At 42.5% G+C, this 23,375-nt stretch overlaps 1 protein-coding gene across 1 annotated transcript in view; it reads right to left on the reverse strand.

Moving 5' to 3' along the window:
* Positions 1 to 23,375, reverse strand: part of DNAH11 (dynein axonemal heavy chain 11) — a 361,565-nt gene that overhangs the window by 67,220 nt on the left and 270,970 nt on the right. Inside the window, exons 61-65 of the mRNA XM_088457375.1 lie at positions 19,332 to 19,433; positions 18,424 to 18,558; positions 11,704 to 11,877; positions 10,474 to 10,709; positions 6,445 to 6,567 (exon numbers count right to left, since the gene is read on the reverse strand). Of these exons, the coding sequence (XP_088313501.1) occupies positions 6,445 to 6,567; positions 10,474 to 10,709; positions 11,704 to 11,877; positions 18,424 to 18,558; positions 19,332 to 19,433 (770 nt within the window). The remainder of the gene's footprint in view (positions 1 to 6,444; positions 6,568 to 10,473; positions 10,710 to 11,703; positions 11,878 to 18,423; positions 18,559 to 19,331; positions 19,434 to 23,375) is intronic.

Here is a 23,375-nt window from a genome sequence, read left to right on the forward strand (position 1 = left end):
GATAGCAACCATCGGGATGCCGCTGTCGGTATTTTGACAGGAGGCATCCCGACAGCCGACATTCCATACCGATTCCCATTATACTTTAGAATGTAAGCTCTTATGAGCAGGGCCCTCTACCCTCTTGTGCTTTTCTGTTCTTTTCTTTCATCTACTTCTTACTCCCTACTAGGGCACCTAACACTTGGTTGCTTTGCTCTGTTGCTTATCTGCGTGTTTTGGTCGCGAATGAAGCAATGTCCTGTATAGTAATATACTGTAAGTCACTGGTCAACCTATTTGTTTATGTACTTTGTAAGGCACTGCGGAACGCCATATAAATAAATAATAATAATAATAATAATAATGAAATAAATAACTAATATACTTTCCAGTCTTTAGAATGTGCCTGGTTGATTATTTCAACAGAAATATTTCTTTAGGAAAAAAAATCTTTTTCAGATTTCTCCACAAAAGCTATATGGACAGAAACCTGCTTTCTTTTTAGACCATCAGAATGCCTACTGAATTTGTCTCTTGATTCTTATTGTCTCTTGCAGAAGCATTGGGGAGGAACTGGCAGCACAAGAGAGCAGGTGGAGTCAAATAAAAAAAAAAATCAAATAACTGAAAAACAAAAAGCTTGTAATATAATTTGCACAATCCTTCATTATATAGAAGAGTCAGAACGACCTTCAATTTTACCAGAGTAGCTGCTTTCTGTACATTAATATAATCACTGGTCAGGGAGAAATAAAACAATTGCTTGGTTGCTCTTCTGTTCCTTTATAGGACTATAATAATATCATTAATTAGACAGGCTGTGGCTACACATGACATAGATGACTGTTCTTGAAAAAAGTTAAATCAAAATATAACTTTGTAACATGCAGAATAAAAAGAAAATACAACTTTCCATCTTGATGGATCAATTCTTAAATCAAACCTTTTTTTCCATCAACTTTTCTTTTTCTCTACTAGTTTACTTTGTTCATTTTAATTCCCATCTCATCTATAATTTCAGGTAATTACCTAATTTCTATTCATTAAATCCAACCTGTGCTATTATCGCTTCTGTGAATGAATGAACAAACGTACAAACAATGCAGAATTATGGTGAGGCTGATAGGGAGATAGTTAGTTCCTAAGATGGGTGTCAGTTATATCTAGAGATGTGCGCAGACCCTTGTGTTTTGGTTTTAAATCACAATCAAATTTTTTGATTCAGATTTGGTTTTAATTTTGAATTTCTTTAAGAATTGATGAAAACATCTAAAATCATGCAACTTGGGCCTGATTTTGTTCCTATAGTATTTTTAAAATCAGTAACATTAATTTCCATAATTTACAGTTCTGAATTGTGAGAAGACCAGAGTCAAGATTCGGTTCTACTCGGACCCTGAAGTGATTCCGAACTGGGACTCGGAACCCCTAAGTTTGGTTGTGTTGAGTTTTCTAGTGTGTACCGACCTCGTAAGCGACTGCACCAGTGCCGCCAGCGACGGTGCGGGCCATGCTGCCGAACGATGTAACCCGTTGGACCCGCATGCAGATCCAACTGGCGATGTCGCTGACAATGCGTGGGAATGCACATTGTCAGTGACATAGAGGGTACACACTAGACGATGTGCCCGATATGTCGTCTGATCCAGATGGATTGGACGACATATCGTCTAGTATGTACCCGGCATAAGATTGATATGCTGAAGAAGAGGAGCAATGTCATAGAAAATTTCAATTATATGAAGGATTTTAATGAGGTACAGGAGGGAAGCTTTCTGTAGAGGAACTGGAGTACCAGGTTTAGGAGAAATATGCAGAAAAATGACTTTACTGAAAGGATAGTGATTAGGTGGAACCAGTGGCGTATCTGTAATGGGTACTGTGTGTGCGGGGCACACGGGCCCCCGGGTCCAGGGGGGCCCCGCACCGCACACCCTGCACCCATATTATTTTAAAGTTACCTGTCCGTGGTCCCGCGGCGGATGTCAGCGCTGCCCAGAATACCGGAAAATGGCCGCCGCGGCCATTTTTCCGGTGTTCTGCGCATGCGCAGTAGACTCCGGGCACACTCTAGTACCCGGAGTCTACTAATGCTCCGGTGGCTGGCCAGCCGCGTCACGGGGAGTGCACACAGGCCCCCTCCTCTCTTAAGATCCCCTGGGTGGAACAGCTTCCTAATGCTGGCCATACACGCTACAATTATCGGGGCGTACCGCCTGATATCGGCGGATCGCCCCGATAATTGTAGTGTGTGTGCGGGCGACCGAGGGTTAAATATTGCTCGGTCGGGCATGCAGGATTGTCCAGCATGCCCGTCCGATGCGATATTTACCCGGTAACTGTCGGCCGCATCGGGCAGTGTATGCCCAGCGCGGCCGACAGACAGACATTTCCTGTGTTCCGGAAGGAACAGGGAAATGTCTCCTCCCCCGGGGGCGGAGCGCGGATGTCGGGCTATACACTGTGAGATTTCTCTCACAGTGTATGCCGGTGACATCTGCGGCTGGCAGCCGGCCAGATAAAATGTCTGTCGGTCTGACAGACATTTTATCTGGCTGTGTATGCCCAGCATAACAGAGATGGTAGAGTCTTTGTGAAATGTTATAAATAAATCAAATAATGTCTGAGGTTATTGAGGATCAAACTAAATGGGCCAAATGGTTGTTGTTTCCATATACAGAAAGACATTAGTAAAGAACAGCACAAAAGTTTTTCATTCAGTTTTAATACCATAATTATGTGGTTCAATGATAGCAATGTCCACATTTTATTAATTTTTAAAGTATTTAAATCAGTTAGAACTATTTAATTACATACATTAAAATAATGTATTTTATTAAAATATAACTCTTTCCCTCCAAAGCACTGTGCAAATAACTACACCAAACTTATGGTTGTTATAGCATAAGTTCATCTCCTAATATTACCATTTTAAAGAGATTCTTTACAGATCTGTCACCTATTATATAAGCTGGCACATGTGCTGTGAAATGGACACAATTCCATAAATATTCCCTGCTATGCTTGCCACTGTCAATTGATATTATAAGACATATTTTACTTTAAATTAGTAGTGTCTAAAGCGCAATAGATTTAATTATTTGTAATTGCCTAGTTGTTGTCAGTATGTGGCCATTTTATGACACTGGAGTCTACAGTGTGGGTCAGGTTCAACTGTAGATCTTTTCAACACAGAATTAATGTACTATTGATAGAACCATTACTGGAACCAAATTAAAGTCTGAACTGATGGATTGGTCCGCAGGGTGCTGTCAGACCTGAAAGGAGTAATTAGTATTCATTACTTCATACTCCACAACATTCCAATTATTAATGAACTTCAACTGTTGGACTGCACCAAATATATCACAACCATCTATTTAGCCATTATTTCAAAGGAGGAATTTATATCTTGGCAAGTCATTAAAAAACATCCAAATCTGTAATATTGGATATTACTAGGAGTTGTGTAGGACGTGCATAAGGAAATACGTAACTCATACTATAAAAAATATCATATCAAAAGCATTTTAAGTGCCATCTCCATCCTTGATTTCTATGAATGGAAACACATATTCCCTGGTTGAGGTAAAGCCTCACATCACTTAGACCATCGTTTAAAATAAATGTTTAATCTCATACCATAATATCCCAGGGTGTACTTTAAGGGGTAAATTTACTAAAGTGAGAGATTTTAGAATTGAGTTTTAGAAGAGATGTTGCCCATAGCAACCAATCAGATTCTAGCTATTAAGGTGCTAGTTAAATTTTAAGTAGAATCTGATTGGTTGCTATGGGCAACATCTCTTCTAAAACTCACTTCTAAAAACTCTCACTTTAGTAAATGTACCCTTAAATCTTTGTTGAAGCTTTTAATTATTATATTACAACAATGTAAGAAAAAAACAACTCTCCATAATATTAAGACACTTAGGATTATATTTGCTCAAGTGCAGTTTTTTAAAAGTGGAGCAATAATAATAATAATAATAATAATAATAATAATAATATAATATATAATAATATATAATAATAATTTATCTAACACCTTGTAGAAGATAAAAACTAGAAACTGGTTGCTATGGGCAACAAATCCACTTCTAGTCAATATGACCAACATGACCAGACTAAAACTCAAAGCCTCCTCCAGATTTGAAGTGAACATGGGGCAGTAGATCAACTTTTCCAATGAAACTTTTTGGAAAAAAATGACGTTTTTTTAAAAAAAAAATAGTTTTATTTTTGAAACGAAAAAGTGAGGCGCAACATCCCGTTGAGAATCTGAGTAGTAACACGGTCAGTTGTGTCTATCATTGTGTTGTTACCTTAGATGTATGTAAAAACTGAATTTATTAATTTGTAGGAAGCTGCTTACCACATGCTAGGCCTAATCTGATTGGTCACTTCATGACCAGACCAGTTTTTACACCTTTGGAAAATGTCAATGAACAAATTTGATCATCCTTTTTTTTCAAATTAATTCGGTCTGGTCTATGCCTCTGCTCTGCAAGTTGCCCCTGCATTTGAAGAAAACCCAGCAAGCAAGGGCCTCGACAATGTTGCTAGGAGTTTGAAATAAATCAAACATTGTGGGACCTACCAGACTGGAGGTTCAGGGAGGTGTAGGTAAGGGAGATTTTCTTTTATTTTTACCCCAAAGTTACATTTTTATTTTTGATTGCAGTCCATTTTATTATTCAGTGCCTTAAAGTCTATTGCATACTGTTTATGTGTTTTGTTGCTGCGAAATATAGCTTAAGTTTTAGTAGCATATTAGAATAAATATTATTTCATATTACAGGTACAGTATTACTTTAGTAAAGAAAGACAAAACTAGGAAGAAACTATTTCATAATTGTTTGCCATGGTTAGCTTTCCACAGCTATTGTAAATTGAGAAATAAATCCTTGCTATACGAAGCTCCTTTTCGCACTTGAGATATTACATGTGTGTTCTGTACCTTAATTAAAGGTCTGAAGCAGTTCTATGGACTGTATATAAGTTTTTTTCTTCTTGGAGATATGCTTGTACAGTTCCCTTCACATCTCTGACTTGTATAATAATTATACTTCCGAAAAAAATATCTAATAATTATAAAACGTTATTTACACTTAAATATATATGATTTTTTTTTTGTAACAGGAGGTTTGCATGTAGGCTGGTTCCTTCGGTTATCTTGCCACCAGATGGCGCCTTTAGAATGAAAGCGATGTCTGCACAAATCTGTGCTGCCCCTCTGTACCACATTAACAGTCCAGCTGGTATTGATGGGAAATGTACTTGCAATCAAGCCATAGCCACAGCTTTCTAAGAATTTTGAACTGGGGCATCCTGCATTCTTCCAAAAAAACACCACACAGAGCCCAACAGTATTTAATAAAATAATGCAGTGTACACAAATATGCCATATACCATAACAAACAAGCCCAAACTACCTTGCTTTTTATGATTTAAACAAAAAAATAAGCAAATATCTGATTTTATAGTTAAAAAAAAAAAAAAAAAAGATCCCCATAGCAACATATAAAATTTCAAGGCAACAATTAATATTTAGTAGTAGAAAATATATGAGAGCAACACAGACTGCCTTACAACAGCCTCGAAAGGGATTCAGAACCATGTAATTGATCCCACCAGTCCCACAATCTGCTCCTGTGATAAGATGATTGCAATTCCAGCAAGAAGACTAATTTTACTTAGTATTTTTTTCTAACACAGGCCTGATTCAGAGTTGTGAGTAGAGTAATGGTGGGTACACACTATACAGATATATCTGCAGATGATGGTTGTTCGTACACACTGAACAACCATCATCTGTGCCTGCCCGCAGGTCCCAGTGGCGTGTCCCGGTGGGTGGGGGGGTGTCCCGCCCCCCTCCTCGCGGCTGCCGCTCTGTGTGTACAGACGGTCTGCCGACCGCCCGTACACACCTGCCGATGGACAGATATGTCTGCAGATACATCTGTTAATCGGCTGTGCAGCACAACCAATGCAATATGTCGGTGAACGCCGATGTTCACCGACATATCGCGGGTACACACTGCCCGGCGGGCAGCAGATATATTGGCCGATCAATTGATCGGCCAATATATCTGTCAGTGTGTACCCAGCTTTAGACAGAGCAAGTAATTTGTGCATCTCGGTAAGACCATGTTGTGCTGCAGGTGGGGCATATGTAAAATGTGCAGAGAGATAGATTTGTCCAGCATTTGTGGGCTACTGTACATGCAAAGCAGCCAGTATTTACCCCGGCATGAAAAGAAATGTATCTATTTGCACCCCTTGTATTGCAACATGGTTTGTGAAGGTGCACAGTTACTTGCTATATCTAACTCTATTTTGCTATAACTTACTCTATTCCCAAATCTCAATCAGGCACAGAGTGTGCAAGTAAAAAAATTTACTTGTCATAAGTAAAAATAAACTGACTGGTTGATTGATAAACAATGTCATGTAACTTACCGGCCACGTTTAATGGTGTTTCTTCCCAAAAGGGGGTCAAGAACTGGATCAATTGTTTCATCCAAATTTTCAATTAACATAATATCACCAGACGCGAGTGCATTTTCAATTGTATTCAAGTAACTACACAAATAGAAAGCAAGAAAGTAGTTGTATTGTTATATATACACATACACACACATCATTAATGTCTTGCAAGTCCATGTGCTTATAGTAGTTATATTACATATTCGCTCTCAACACAACTGTTGTGTGTATCCAATTTTACTAAAAGCAGGACTATTTAAACACAACCGTCAATACAGTATCACAATGTTGCTTCTGCGACCTTGTTAGTATAGTCTAACTGTAAATTGTTCTCCAATGAAGGTGCGTATTCAATTAGAAGCGAAAAGTCCATTGCCGGACTTTTCGCCGTCATCGCTGGTTTTAGGTGAGAGAGTATCGTGCGCGTGGCCACGTATCCCCGTATTTAACTCCAAATCGTCGAAAACGGGACCTGGCGAAACTTAAATCGGTGAAAAGTTCTGTCAGTTTTGGGGAAATCAGCCTGACACCCCCCAAAAGTTGCAATGACATGGGGGATCACTATGGGTACCCCCGAATAGCCCTGATAAAGGTATTGTGGTTTTTAAATGGTCTCAATACGCGCTATTTAGCATCTATCAGCAAGTGGTGAAGAATAGCATTTTGTAACTTTCTTTTGGGAAAATAAGTATTCCCATCAAATTTGGGGTACATTAAAATGGCTGCAAGCATATTTTAAAGTTGCTAAAGTCAAGCATTAAAAAGCACCAAAAACGCACCTTCAGCAAACACCTGCAATCAAAAATACACCTCCCCCATATTTACAGACCTCCCCAAAGCCTATTTCGCTAGTTTTTGAATTTGTACCCCCACTTTGATTTTTTTCGCCCATTTTTTCAAAGTGATTTTTTGGGGTGTCATTTGTGTTTTTCTTGTGTTTTTTTATGCAGTTAGAGTCAGGGGGGGGGTGTCCAAAGGGTGCAGGGTGGATCCCACAACATTGCACCCCAAAACCCAAATTCTGTACTCTTTTCCGCCGGGTATTCATAGACGAAACTTTTTCATCTATTACATTGCATTACGTTATTGCGCCCGCGAAAAGATGCTACAATTGAATACGGGGATAAATGAAATTGGTGAAAATGACGTTGTCGCCGAAAAAGTATCGCGGAAACTGACTTTTCGCTTCTAATTGAATACTGCCCTAAGGATGTATTTGCTATAATATACAAAATTAAATGCTGCTATGTTACTATGGACATTATTCTGCTTTAAAAAAATAAACACACAAGTATGACAAAAGCAATACACCCGTATAAAGAATCCTTAATGAATCTGTGTGTGTATAAGTTACAGATTTTATGTCACACTTAAGGCCACTGAATAGACAAGTGTTTAGTAAGTGTAATTTTGTGTGTAGAAAGCATAAATATTCCATTAAAAACTCATTAAAATCCATCATCTAAAAAGGGCACCTCATTTACCATGTATATACTGAAGAAAGAGTCTTTGAAGAGAAAATCATTTGCTTTTGTGCTCAGTGTTAAATGATCCATTGGGGAAAGAGAATAATCTAACTTATGTAGCATGATGTTTCTTGTCAGTAAAATTATGATTCATAACATTAACATATAACAATTATACAGCACAATAAAAAAAAAAAAAGAGTTTTGCACTCATCAGAAAATCTATTCCTCACAATCCACCTGGGGGACACCGCTAGACTCTGGATTTAGAGGGAAGTCTCAGGAGTAGGCAGTAAATAGCTAACCAACTAAATCTCCACCCTCCCTCCTCCACTAGACCTTCAGTTTATTATCTAACAAAACTGAATGTAGAACTACATACAACAAGAACCACAACAGAAAAGGAGGGAATGTTGTGTCCCCCAGATGGATTACAAGGAACGTATTTTACGGTGAGTACAAAAATCCTTTTTTTTCACCCTGCACAGATGATTGACTGAGACACCATGCATAGTACCCCAAGAAGTCCACAGAGCTAGAGGAATATGATCCCTAATGGAAACATGCACCCACCTGTACATAGGAAACAAACGCCTGTACTATAATAACTGTGAACCACTGGGCTACAGATTGCTATGAGGTCAATCAGCCCCAACCGTAAGCATCCAATAGCACAAGAAGCAATCAGTCCCATAAACAGATGCAGTGTGGTTAAGGTAGATCTCCAAGGCTCGTACCATCATGAGAGAAGAGGATTAGTGGAAGCAGAGGAATCAGAATGCTGAATGATGTCCTGGAGCAATTGAATACTTGACTCCACTCTTTTTAAGAAGTGATGTTGCCCATAGCAACCATTCAGATTCCAGGTATTATCTTCTAGAAGGTGCTAGATAAATGAGAAGTAGAATCTGATTGGTTGCTATGGGCAACATCACTTCTTAAATAGATAAATTTACCCCTAGGTGGAAAGAAGGGGGGAGAGCAAAGTACAAGTGTTCAAAAAAAGTTGTTTATGTGTGTATATTATGCCCCATGATGGCATAATATGCAATATAACAATGTATAGTATTTTTTTGGTTTGCTAACATCCACTCCTGTGTCCAGCAAGTTTTATTTCCTGGAGATGAGCATAGTGGTGCAATACTCAGGCCCCATACTGTCCCCTGGACTTAAGGGCCCAACCTGCACCCACAGATGCGCTGGTATGGTGAACTCTGTGAAACTATGACCATAGGATCTGGAATGACCAGTCCTGTGCTTACAGGGTAGGCTATGGCATTGATGTGCTTTATGGGGACTGGCACCATCCACCCTATAGCATACACTCCTGTTTACAGCAGTAATCAGCCCCCTTTCCAGTCAGGCTCAGCTTAATACTCTTCTCTTGTCAGAAATACAAAATGAGTAATGGTGATGTCTACAAAACTGATGTATCATGATCTACAGTCAGACACAGGAGTCCGCAACAGGTTGCCCCCTGTTCTCCTAACACACACACAGGACTCGCACCACAACAACCTATCCTCCAACTCACACATGAGACCACCCACCCCGACAACAGGCTTCACTGAGTTACCCTTAACCCACACACAGGACACCACCACAACCCACACACGACCCCCACCCCTTACTACTTGCCTTCAGTCCTTTCTAACTCACAAACAGGAACCCCCATACATCCAGCACCTGTTCCTAAACACAAACACAGGAACACCCACCCCCACAACATCCTGAACGGAGCTAGCCCTTAGCCTACACACACGAGTCCCCCTCCAATAGCCAGCCGTCTGTACCCCCAACTCACACAGAGCCCCCCGTGCAAAGCTTGTCCCCTTGTACAATGTGCGTGTATGCTTTCATTAAAGAAGTGGACAGATGGGAAACAGTGAGGGACAGACAATAACAGGAAGAAAAGAGATAATATAAGGGAGCAAGAAAGGAGAGAGGGATAGCAGGGAGAAAGAGAGAGGAAAGGGGGCGGATAAAAAAGAGGAGAGGAAGAAAAAACGGGGCGAGGGAACTGAGGTGGACAGGAAGAGGGACATGGGGACGGCAGAGAGATAGAAGAAATGAGGAGTAATTACATATGTAATTACAATGTACTATCACAATATAGATCATTATAATGAGCTATATTTATTAGGGGAGCACACTGAAGCACATTGAGCTTCAGATCCAGCAACATGTAGTAGCCAGCACTGGATATGCAATAAGTATGGTTATTGTGTCATTTAAAATATGGGACTTTATAAATGAGGTAGCTTTGAGAAAATGTACAGTCTACTCTATTGACATTTGCTCAGTCATTAACATTCTCCAGTACAGTACAGGAGCCTGAAGATAGCACTAGTTACTGTAGATAAATACCCCTTGGTCTGACACGTACTGTATACAAACAGGCAGAGTAATAGCAGCGCTATATGGGCACTTTGATTCCACAAACATTATATGAAATACCTCCAATGCTTCTTTGAAATAAATGTATTTGTGTAAAAATAACACGTTTGCCTGGTTATGTGTTGTATTACACACTTACCCTTTCTGTCCTAAATTTATCACTTTTAAGGCAGTTCCATATTTATTCTTAATCCATTTGACGCCTTGCTGTTGTGGATCTATCATAAGAGGCCATCGCTCGCAGTTTATTAAAGTGGTGGCATTTTCTGTTGACATTCTGTCCCCAGGCAGCCCTTCATTATTCCAAGCTGCTACCATAGCATCATCAGTCAGCATGGCAATTGGGTCCAGACCTTCTAATATTGGAACCGCAACCTGAATGGAGAAAGTGTGGTATGGTACAAATTACAAATGTACACTGCAAAAGTATGCACATGTAAAATAATAATAATAATAAAAGATTATCCATATAATGCAATTTAAAATGTCGTAGTATTCTAAAAACCGAGACTTGATGGAAAATACAGTAGGTTGTATATTCATCTTTGGTATATAGTTCTGTGGGGGAGATGTACTAAACCTTGGAGAGAGAGAAGTGGAGAGAGCTAAAGTACCAACCAATCAGCCCCTAATTGTCATTTTTCAAACACAGCATGTAAACTGACAGTTAGGAGCTGATTGGTTGGTATCTCTCTCGACTTTATCCAAGGCTTAATACATGTCCCCCTGTGTGAGTAGTAAACACAGCTTAAATGGACCTCAAAATAATAACATATTGAATTATATAAGGCACACTTTCTTTCTGTGCTCACTGCACTATAGCCAAGTGCAGACTGACTAAAATCAGAACTTGCTGCAATTAGGTTTCATCCCGTGTTTGACTAAAGGTCACACACATTGGAAAATCGTTCCACATAGCCAATTGTTCCAGTCATCAGTAGATCTCTGCTTTGAGGTCTGCGTAAGCTGTCTTGATGGAATATGGCACAGTGTAATGTACAGCAGGTGTGTGGATGTTCCGCCACCGTCGAGTTAGTTCCTCTATGGTGGAAATGATCGATGCATTGATAGCAAAAGCATGCGAACTTTCTGCAGCTGATCACTGGCCACAATCAGCATTTAGGTTATAATGTTTAAAGGGAAAAGACCCTACCATCCCTATGGGAGAGTAACCCAGGAGCAGTCACTCCTCAATCAGCCACACATAAATTGCCAATGCACTTATTCCATTGAATGCAGCCATGTACTAAGAAGAGAGTCACAATACTGTATGTAGTACATAAAAAAAACACATTCGCAGCACCTATAGCGTCTCACGTTGACAAATTTTGATCATGTCCTGTTGTTCCTACTTAAAGAGTAATTTCACCTTTTGAGATTTGAGGAACGGAAGCCACATTTGTTCCATCAGCTCCTGACGATAGCGCTTTGTAAAAGACCCCACATATGAGACAAAAGCAGCCGTTAGCAACACATCTCCACATAAGGTCTTCTCTTGAGATTCAAAACTCTTGATGGATTCACTCCAGCGAACGTTTTCGGACTGAATAAAAAAAACAGAGGTTATACACTGTGCAGTCATTTCTAGCAGTTAAATATTGGCATTCACATTTTGAATTAATCAAACAGAACTAATCACAAGTACATAGTGCCTTACAGACAGAATACTATGGTAAGGGTTGTCATATTTGTCTATGTGTTTTATAGCATCCGGTTAGTAACTAAGGTCAGTATAGCTCTGATCATTGGAAAAACAACACAAAACAAAAAGCATAAAATCACCCACAATATTAATACTTTTCCAATGATTAGTTTATTAATAATTTTCTGCCATTTATCTATATATTATATTAGATAGAATCCCCCACAGTACTGAACAACTAAATATAATAATAAAGTAAGAATGATCTTTCTTTGTGAGCATACGAGGGAAAATGTAATCAAGGATAATAAAGAGGAGATGTTTCCCATAGCAACCAATCAGCTTCTAGCCATCATTTATCTAGCACATTTATAACACAACAGAAGTTAATTGATTGCTATTGGCAACTTTTCCACTTTATCTCGCGAATGTTTAATACATCTCCCCCATGTTGTACTAGTAATAGTATTTAAATTCAAGCTCCATATACTGTAGGAACATTTTAAATGTGTATGTGATGATGATAATAATAATAATAATAATAATAATAATAATATAACAAGTTATGTTAGAATATATAATTTCAAACATGGGCAAATTAATATGGGGGGAAGGGAAGCGTGCAGTCTTCATGTTCCCCCCTTACCACCAGCGTATACTCTGAGTAGTCTCTGGCTATGTACCAGGGTCCACTGCACACACCCTGAGCCCACGCCATTTTCCCGGTGATCGCTGTTCAGGACATGCTCAAATTTTTGGGAAACTTGTGTCCACCACCAGGGTCCGGTGCTTTCCGTGGTGCTGAGAGACAGGTAAGTATCATCTATGGGTGCAGTGTGTGCAGTCAGGGCCCCCTTGGACCCCGGGACCCTTGGGAACCGCACACCCTGCACCCATTAGTTTGAAAAAACAGAAATGTTATGTGAATTTTTTTTTACAAAGTTGCCTTTTAGAATCAGATGTGTTTCATTATAGCACTGCTGAGTAAACAGGTTTCCTTCAGAAATATCTGGTATCATTTTTTATCAATTAAATCATGAGATGTGACTAAATCACTGTGAAATACGGTGTTGCAGCTAATGCAGCTGATGTTCTTCAGAAGTAATCATGAGGCTATTAGCAGCCAATCAGTAAGACTGGCACTTTAACGTATCACCGACGGTGCAGAAAACTCTGCTCATCTAGGAGGAAAACAACTTGATAGATCCATCTTATGAATTCTGCTTGTGAATAAGTCATAAACAACAATGAAAACATTTTCTTTAATCTCCAGGAGAACTTTAAAAACCCGAAGATATTCCAAACATAGAATAATCATCTATTTGAATCGCCAATATTTTCAGCCATAGCACCCATGTATCATAAATCAAAAGTGACATTGGCTAACAAGGGTTTAAGTGTAGGAACATGCAGCGTAAATACATTTCCAGAAAGATAAAAATCACTATCATTTTATTCTAATGCGTTATAGATTGCTGGTAATGTCATCTTGGCTGGGATGACCCTTTTCTAATATTTAGCAGCTGCTTAGTTTATGAGTTAGTTAATAATTAAATATACAAACTGCTTGAAATATGCAATTGATGTGCTCCCAGGCCAGTGTGGTGAGGGGGAAATATCGTTAATTTCAATGTTATTATCAGACCTCTGGGAATATTTAATAGAACGTGATTTGTCCAGTTTGCAGATCTTTGGCGATTATTTGCTGTGGGTTTTAAAGCTGTGATTTATTTTTTTTTTAAAAGCAAAAACCAGCCGTATCCGAAGAATGGATTCCGTGTACCTGCATTGGGCCTGATTTAGAGTTGCACATAAGTTCGTCTTGTAAACGGATCCTGTGTTTATTCGCACTGCGCTTACGCCGTAGCTGAGCATACACATCAATGAGCAAACACGGGCGATTCAGATTTGCATGCCTCTCAGCCGCGGCTGAATAGGTGTAACTGGTCGGCAACTGAGCGCTCACACATAGGCTAAGTGAGGGCGTGCTGTGGTCGTGTGGACAGAGCCACTGCCACCTATTCAAAGTGAGCCATACGCGGAGATCTGGCTGGTTTCAGGCGGGTCTCTTCCACGAAGAATAGGGCTGGTGCAATTGCGCACTGACAATGGTGACGGCCATTTGCACAAGCAGATGGAGCGGTGCAGCCACGATGATGCGACAAACTCGGGATACAAGCAGAGATTGGCATTCATTTCTGAGCCAGCAATGCGGCTTCATCTGTGGCCGATTTGTGTGTGGCTCCTAATTAGCCTCAGTATGCTGAGTTAGTGCTATTCCCTACAAATAAGATACAATCATACCAATCTATATGATGCCTACAATATTTTATTATTATAAATGGAAAACCAAATGTTGCCATATTGTGGTAGGAGTCATAAAATGGTGACAGCATTCATAGAGCTATTTCATACTGCAGTGAGATACAGGCGATAGAAATAAAAATGTCTGGGCCCCACAGCAAAGTTGTGATCGACCCTCATACAGTCATAACCACCACCATATGCCTGCTCCATCACCAGTGCATATCTAACAGGGCAGTGTACTAATTGCATTAGTAGCAATATATAATCTAGCACAGTAGCCTGAAATATATATATATATATATATATATATATATATATATACACACACACACACCACAAAAATGCTAACCTGCACTATAATCGTACACAGCTGCACCCTTCAATACGTCCTCTGTTAGTAGGACTACTGTAGAAGATACAAAACAGTTACTGCGCTTCTATCAGACTCTATAAAAATGATAGATACAGTCTTTATATTCCTTTATGCTGTATAATACAGTCCCTTCAAGGCTTAAAGGTTCCAATTCTTTTTCTTTTGGAGATGTAACTCGCCGATATTTGTGCTATCGGCGAGTTACATCTCCAAAAGAAAGAGAATTGGAACCTTTAAGCCTTGAAGGGACTGTATTATACAGCATAAAGGAATATAAAGACTGTATCTATCATTTTTATAGAGTCTGATAGAAGCGCAGTAACTGTTTTGTGTATGTGTGTATATATATATATATATATTATATATACACACAGTACTCGAAGTGTGCGGTATGAAACGGTATGTCATACCGGCACTTCACTTCGGCACACGGCGCTGAGACTGTCACTGTCCCGGACCCAGAGCAAGTGGGCGGCTGCGCTGCTTGTTTACACTTGGCTCCGGCCATGAGCCAATCATGGCTCGCGGACCGGTGGCCAATCAGCAGCGACCTGCGGCATATTGAATTTGGCGCCGGCCGCAAGCCAATCAGGGACGCCCACATAGCCGCCCCTAATTGGCTGCCGATCCACGGCTGGAGCTAAATTCAGTATGTCGCGCCGATGAGGAGTGAGGAGAAGAGGCGGGAGCAGCGCCGGTGAACTTGAAAAGTGCAGAGCGGCACTTGTTAGCAGAATGCAGCGCGGCATTGATCAGCGGAGTGGTGTACGCTGGAAGATGACCTGCAAGGGACTTGGAGGTGAGCTGTTAGTTGTGGCTTGAGGGCAGGTGAGTGGGTAGCTGAAATGGGAGGGCAGGGGAGCTGTAATTGGAGGTGTGCGGGCAGGTGAGATGTGAGGGCTGGTGAGCTGAGAGCTGTGCTGTGAGGTGGGAGGGCAGGTGAGCTGGGAGCTATGTTGGGAGGTGTGAGGGCAGATGAGCTGAGAGCTGTGATGTGAGCTGGGAGCAGGTGAGCTGTGCTGTGAGGTGGGAGGGCAGGTGAGCTGGGAGCTGTGCCGTGAGGGGGCAGGTGAGCTGTGCCGTGAGGTGGCAGGGCAGGTGAGCTGGGAGCTCTACTGGGAGGGCAGGTGAGCTGTGGTGTGAGGGCAGGTGAGCTGTACTGGGAGGTGGGAGGTGTGCTGTGAGGGCAGGTGAGCTGGGAGCTGTGCTGTGAGCTGTGAGGGCAGGTGAGCTGGGAGCTGTGTTGGGAGGTGAGAGGGCAGGTGAGCTGGGAGCTGTGCTGTGAGGTGGGAGGGCAGATGAGCTGGGAGCTGTGTTGGGAGGTGAGAGGGCAGGTGAGCTGAGAGCTGTGAAGTGAGCTGGGAGGGCAGGTGAGCTGGGAGCTGTGCGGACAGGTGAGCTGGGAGCTGTACTGGCAGGGCAGGTGAGCTGTACTGGGAGATGGGAGGTGTGCTGTGAGCTGGGAGGTGTGCTGTGAGGGCAGGTGAGCTGGGAGCTATGCTGGGAGCTAGGAGGGCAGGTGAGCTGGGAGCTGTGCTGGGAGGTGTGAGGGCTGGTGAGCTAGGAGGTGTGAGGGCAGGTGAGCTGGGATTTGTGCTGTGAGGGGGCAGGTGAGCTGTGCCGTGAGGTGGGAGGGCAGGTGAGCAGGGAGCTCTACTGGGAGGGCAGGTGAGCTGGGAGCTGTGGTGTGAGGGCAGGTGAGCTGTACTGGGAGGTGGGAGGTGTGCTGTAAGGGCAGGTGAGCTGGGAGCTGTGCTGTGAGCTGTGAGGGCAGGAGAGCTGAGAGGTGGGATAGCAGGTGAGCTGGGAGCTGTGCTGTGAGGTGGGAGGGCAGTTGAGCTGGGAGCTGTGTTGGGAGGTGAGAGGGCAGGTGAGCTGGGAGCTGTGCTGTGAGGTGGGAGGGCAGGTGAGCTGAGAGCTGTGATGTGAGCTGGGAGGGCAGGTGAGCTGGGAGCTGTGCTGTGAGGTGGGAGGGCAGGTGAGCTGGGAGCTGTGCTGTGAGGTGGGAGGGCAGTTGAGCTGGGAGCTGTGTTGGGAGGTGAGAGGGCAGGTGAGCTGAGAGCTGTGATGTGAGCTGGGAGGGCAGGTGAGCTGGGAGCTGTGCTGTGAGGTGGGAGGGCAGTTGAGCTGGGAGCTGTGTTGGGAGGTGAGAGGGCAGGTGAGCTGAGAGCTGTGATGTGAGCTGGGAGGGCAGGTGAGCTGGGAGCTGTGCTGTGAGGTGGGAGGGCAGGTGAGCTGGGAGCTGTGTTGGGAGGTGAGAGGGCAGGTGAGCTGAGAGCTGTGATGTGAGCTGGGAGCTGTGCGGGCAGGTGAGCTGTGAGGGCAGGTGAGCTGGGAGCTGTACTGGGAGGGCAGGTGAGCTGTGCTGTGAGACGTGAGTTCAGGTGAGCTGTGATTGGAGGAAGTGGGGGTATGGAAAAATAAGGGCCTCAGGATTGGGCCCTTATATTTCCATACCCCCACTTCAAAATTTCCACTTCGACCACTGTATATATATATATATATATATATATATATATATATACACACTACATATAAATATATATATATTAATGGGATGTAGTTTAAATCCCGACGTGGGACGGTAAGTGGTGGTGTTAGGGGGAAGGGTAGGGATTAGTGCTAGGCACTAGGGGAGGGTTGGGGTTAGGCACTATAGGGGGGAGGGTTAGGTGTAAGGTGCGCGGTGGGGGGAGGTAGGTTAGGTTTAGGCACTAGGGGGGAGGGTTAGGTTTAGGCACTAGGGGTGAGGGTTATGTTTAGGCACTAGGGGGGAGGGTTAGGTTTAGGCACTAGGTGGGAGGGTTAGTTTTAGGCACTAGGTGGGAGGGTTAGGTTTAGGGTGCGGGGATGGAGGGTTAGGGGTAGGGTTAGGATACCTACCGACAGGTATCAGTATCCTATAACCCTGTCGGGATGCCGGCGTCGGGATTCTGACCACTAGGATCCTGAGCGCCGGCATCCCGTCACCCAACCCAAATTAAGTTTAACTTAAACTGTAATGCTGGGTACACACTGGCCGATCAAATGATCGGCCAATATATTTGCTGGCTGTTGGCCAGTGTGTACAGACGATATGTCTGTGAATCACGTCGTTCACAGACATATCGCATTGGCTGTGCTGCACAGCCAATGGACTGATATATCTGCAGACATATCTGTCCACAGGCAAGTGTGTACGGATGGTCTGCAGACCGCCTGTACACACACAACAGCAGCCGCAGGGATAGGGGCGGCCCCGCTCCCAACCCGCCTCCCTGCCAGCGGGACCTGCGGCTGCCAGATAGATGATGGCCGTTCTGTGTGTATGAATGACCATCATCTAAAGATATATGTGCAGATCACTCGATCTGCAGATATATCTTTCAGGTGTGTACCCACCTTAAGGCACATTGTTTCCTCTGAGACAAGGCGACCTGTGCTGCTGGGCCCTATAGCAATCTCTGGGACTGCTATGGGTATAATTACACACTTGTTCACACATGGAATCATCTCCCAGCAGGTGTGGTGGAAACACATACAGTAAAAACATTTCAAAATGTATATAATGAACATATATTGCCGTTGTTAAGACATACAAAAATAAATAACCTCCCGTAAAACACCCCAGAACAAAAACAAAAAAACAACCAAATACTCAAAAAAGTAAACTAGATGAACCTGTAGGTTCTTTTCTGCTATCAAATTCTATGCTACTACTGCACTCCCACAAATTCTCTCAGCTGATATATTGAGAGAAAATAACAAATATATGAAACCCTACTAACCTCTAGCCCCTTCACTAGTCTATTGGCCAGTTCTATGGTGGTGTTTGTACGGTTTACTTCCTCCTGACACCGGAGCTTCTCGCCTGTTGCCTTTTCGAATGACTGTGTGAGTCTCTTCAAATTGTTGTCAAGGTCCTACAAGTAAAACGTAAAGTTATTTTCGACCATCTCCCTGACCTCAATATCACTTAACTGGAACAAGTAGTGGAGTTTTTTCATTTTTAGAAAAAATAGTTTTATTGAAGCAACAAGTGACACATAAGTAGACAACACAATGAACAATAATATAAGTAAATATGACAAAAAACTACAGAGACAATGTATGATGATATTAATAATACATGGAATTAGTATAACAACAAAAACAAGGATCCAAGTACATAAATCAATTCTAATAAGGAACAAGATAAATAGGAGGTTTATAAGGTGCCTCAAGTTTTTTAATTTTTAAACAATTTTTAAAAAGCTAATTTTCAAAACCCTGATTTTGAGACATTGCAAGAAATTCTCTATTAGGAACCAATTCTTGAGGAAACTAAGAACAATGGGATACTGATACTTGGGACCCAGCCAGAAAAAAAGAGATTGATCACCGTTACCGTACACCATACACCACAATGAATATAAACACAGCTTTGATTGCTCTGTATAGGGTGAGTGTGTTGCATTTCATACTGAATAGTTTTTTAATTCTACACAATGCGCATCATTTAGAAAATATGACCCAATACAAAAGATCTAAACAACAACTAATTTTAAGATTTAAAGGGAATAAAATTACTTTTTAACTAATAACACAGATTAATGAATCATTAGTTCAGTGTACACTGTTATTTTGTTACAGTTGATTCTCCTTATTACTATTATTACATAAAATAGTGCATAAAAAAAAACCAACACAAACTTACATGAAGCTTTTTCCGAATTGCGTCAAGTTTTTCAGTAGCGCCTTTGAGATCAGTATTGGCTTGGGAAAGCGCTATTCGCTTGGGTTCCACATCACAATAAACCTGAAAGGATAGACAGAGAGGAGGAAATTGTGGGAAAAGGATCAAACTTGTTTAGATCGCATTATACTGCAGATTCAATATTTACTCTTTTACTACTTTATGAATGTTCAAAATAAACATGTTGATTTTTATGTATTAAACACATGTAATGTATATAATCAGGGGCAAATGCAGGATTTCCAAATGCTTCATTTTAGAGCAAGTGTGGCCAGTTCATGAAGAGGGCAAAATTAGCACTTAAACAGCTATAATATGTGTCATACAAAGTGCAGTGGATGTCAAAATTCCGACATATACAGGGACAGCAAACATAGTTAAGCCATTAGATGCAGCGGTAGGTAGGGCCATCGTGTCTGAGCTGAATGTTTTCATTTCAAATGTGGGCATCATTCCAGAGCATTGGAGCAAGTCCAGGAGTTTGGGGGAGGGGCAGAAGAACTTAGCATCTCTCTTGACATATATGTACACATTGTTTTTTTTGTGCACTGGATAGTGTATGTTATACAGTGTTGATAATTATCACTATAGATGGTCATTTGTGTACTCCTAACAGTGCATGTTTTCCAGATCTCCTAGTTGGTGCACTGGTGTAATCATTACTGGTTGTGGCAAATTTCATTTGCGATAAGGAGATATTTAAAACATGCAGCTGTAGTAAAGTTGAATTATATACTGTTATTGTGATCATGGTGTAAGCTGGGGAAGGGGGTTTCCAGTCACCTGCCTATGTATTAATATTTGCGCATATTATATTTAGGCTAGCATTATTTATATGCTTTTTCATACAATTAAGTACAAAAACATGTTCTCTACAAGTATGCATATTTGTTCTCATAGAGATCTTCCTACATATAAATATGGCAAAAATTAACATGAACTACAGTAAGGTTCATTTGTGGCATGGTTCTTAAAATATACTGTATTAACTTTAATAATTACCTCTTGTTCCCCACAGTGCCCTTTGCATTTTCTCCTAATTAAGCAATGCAGCAGTGCTTCTCACAGTGATTGTCGAAATAGAGACTTTGCAAAAATAAAATTTGGGCCTGATGTACAGTGAATACTACAGAAGTTGACATAGGGTCTCTTGCACAAACGCATACATGTCCATGTTGCATGATTCTGCCACACCTCTAGTGCCAGGTTAGGCAGGATGGGGGAATTTTAATATAGGCTGCTTTGCGTTACAAGATGTGCATACAGCACCTACTAAGGAAAAGAGTTATGGCAAACTTACCTTTGTTAACTCTTTTTCTTCAAGGTCCAAGGGGTCCACAGGGATACCATGGGGATAATGTGGTTGAAGTGATCCAGGGACCAAACAGTTAAGCTTTCAGCTCCCAGGATGCCCCAGGTCCTCCTCCACATATACCCCACCCCTGTCCAAAGGCATTCAGTTTTGTAAACAAACCCAAGGCAGGAGAAGGAAAAGGAAGAACAATCGTACACCAGAAACACTCACAGAAAGGAATCCGTGACCAAACTAAAAATTTCCCAATACAGCCAGGTGTGTCAGGGGTGGGTGCCCTGTGGACCTTATGGACCTCGAAGAAAAAGAGGTAACAAAAGTAAGTCTACCATAACTTATTTTCTTCTTCAGGGTCCATAGGAATCCACAGGGATACCATGGGGATGTCCTAAAGCAGTTCCCCTAAGGGTGGGGACGCTCCTGAGCAGAAAGGAGAACTCGTCGCCCAAAGGAAACATCCTGAGAGGCAAAAGTATCAAAGGCATAGAATCTAAGAAAAGTGTAGACAGAAGACCATGTGGCTGCCTTACACAATTGTTCAGCAGAGGAACCACGATGGAACGCCCACAATGGTCCCACAGACCGGGTAGAATGTGCTGTCGCTATGTTCGGAACAGGGAGATCAGTCATGCGCAGCCATTGAGCCAGAGTTTGTTTGTTAGCTGCCAGCCTCCTTTGTGAAAACCATATAACACAAACAGACCATCTGATTTTCTAAAAGAGTTTGTACAATCCCCATAGACACGGAGAGCACAAACCATATCCAGGGAGGCTTCACCTACAGGACAATACCTTAGGAAGGTAACCCGCCCTTGTATGGAGAACAGCTCTATCCTGGTGAAAAATAAAAAAATTGGGGATCGACAAGAGAGCGCTGCCCAATTAAAGACTCTGCGTGCAGAAGAGATAGCGAGGATAAAAAGTGTCTTTGCTGTTAACCACTTTAAATCTACTGAGTCTAGCGGTTCAACATGAGGGAACTTGCAGCCCCTTGAGAACCAAGGACAAATCCCACGGTGCCACCGGTGGGACAAAGCGTGGCTGAATTCGGAGAGCACCCTGTAAAAAAGTTCTAACATCTGGCAAAGAAACAATTCTTCGCTGGAACCAAACTGACAACGCAGAAACCTGTACTCTCAGGGTGGCCAGACGGAGACCGAGATCTAACCCAGCCTGGAGAAAAGCAAGTACCCGAAAAACCCTAAAAACCTTAGGGTCATACTTTCTGTGGGAACACCATTGACCAAGAGAATGCCAAACTCTGTAATAGATGTGGGCAGAGGAAGGCTTTCGTGCCCTAAACATCATTTGAATCACAGAGCTGGTAAACCCTTTGGCTCCTAAGATGGAAGACTCAAGAGCCACGCCGTCATAGACAGATGGGGTAAGTCCAGATGCAGGCAGGGACCCTGCACTAACAGATCCGGCCCTATAGGAAGAGGAAACGGAGTGTCAATGGATAGATTCTGTATGTCGGTGAGCCAATGGCGTCTGGGCCAAGCAGGAGCTACTAGTATCACTGTTCCGCATTCCTGCTTGAGAGGAGGGAAATCAGAGGAAAGAGATATGCCAGCTTGAATTCCCATTTCATTGCCAGTGCCTCCAATAATGCGGCTGAGGGGTCTTTGGTTCTGGACTCGTACCTGGGGACCTTGTGATTGTGATGTGAGGCCATGAGGTCTACGACTGCCCCATTAGTTCACCAGGAGTTGAAAACCCCCCGGGTGGAGAGCCCACCTCCGGCGTGTATGTCCTGATGACTTAGGAAGTTTGCTTCCCAGTTGAGGACGTCTATGATGAATATTGCCGAGATAGCCAGAAGATGACGTTCTGCCTAGATCAGAACGTTTGTCACTTCCCTCATGGCTGCGTAACTTCACGTGCCTCCTTGATGATTGAGATAGACTACTGTGGTCGCTATGTCGGACTGGATCTGGACCGACCTGCCCTGGAGCAGGTCCTGTGCCCTGATAAGTGCTTTGTATACTGCTCGAAGCTCCAGAATGTTTATGGGCAGATGATTTCCACCGCCCCCCATTCGCGAAGACTGCCGTCCATGTTGAGGAGCACCCAATTTGGAATCCAGAATGGGCAACTCTTGTCTAGATGATCCTTTTGTAGCCACCACAAGAGAAAAAAACCGAACCTCCAGAGTGAGAAGGATCCTCAGGGACCGCATTAGATGATCCGGTTCATTCCAACTCGAGAGAATCAATTGCTGCAGAGGCCCGGAGTGGAACTGAGCATATTCCACCATGTCGAAGGTGGATACCATTGACCCCAAGACCTGCCTTGCTGATAGAATGGATACCCTTCGATTGCAGAGCAATTTGCATACCCGCAATGATAGGGCCGCAATCTTGTCCTCTGGCAGAAACACCCTTTCTGCCTGAGAATCCAGAAGTGCCTGAGAATCCAGAAGTGCCCCCAGATGTACCATCCACTATATTGGAGACAAAGAATATTTCTTCCAATTGATTATCCAGCCCTGCGTCTGTAGGCAGGCAATGGTCAGCTGGAGATGGTGTTGTAGAACAACCAGAGATTGTGCCAATATCAGAAGGTCGTCTAGGTATGGCAGTACTCTGATTCCTTGACGCCTGAGGTAGGCTGTCCTCACCGCCATTATTTTGGTGAAGACCAGAGGGGCCATAGATAGACCAAAGTGCAGTGTCTGAAATTTGTAATGTTGT

Source organism: Taudactylus pleione, unplaced genomic scaffold, assembly GCF_031769625.1.
Source record: "Taudactylus pleione unplaced genomic scaffold, aTauple2 ptg000758l, whole genome shotgun sequence".
Taxonomy (NCBI): Eukaryota; Metazoa; Chordata; class Amphibia; order Anura; family Myobatrachidae; genus Taudactylus; species Taudactylus pleione.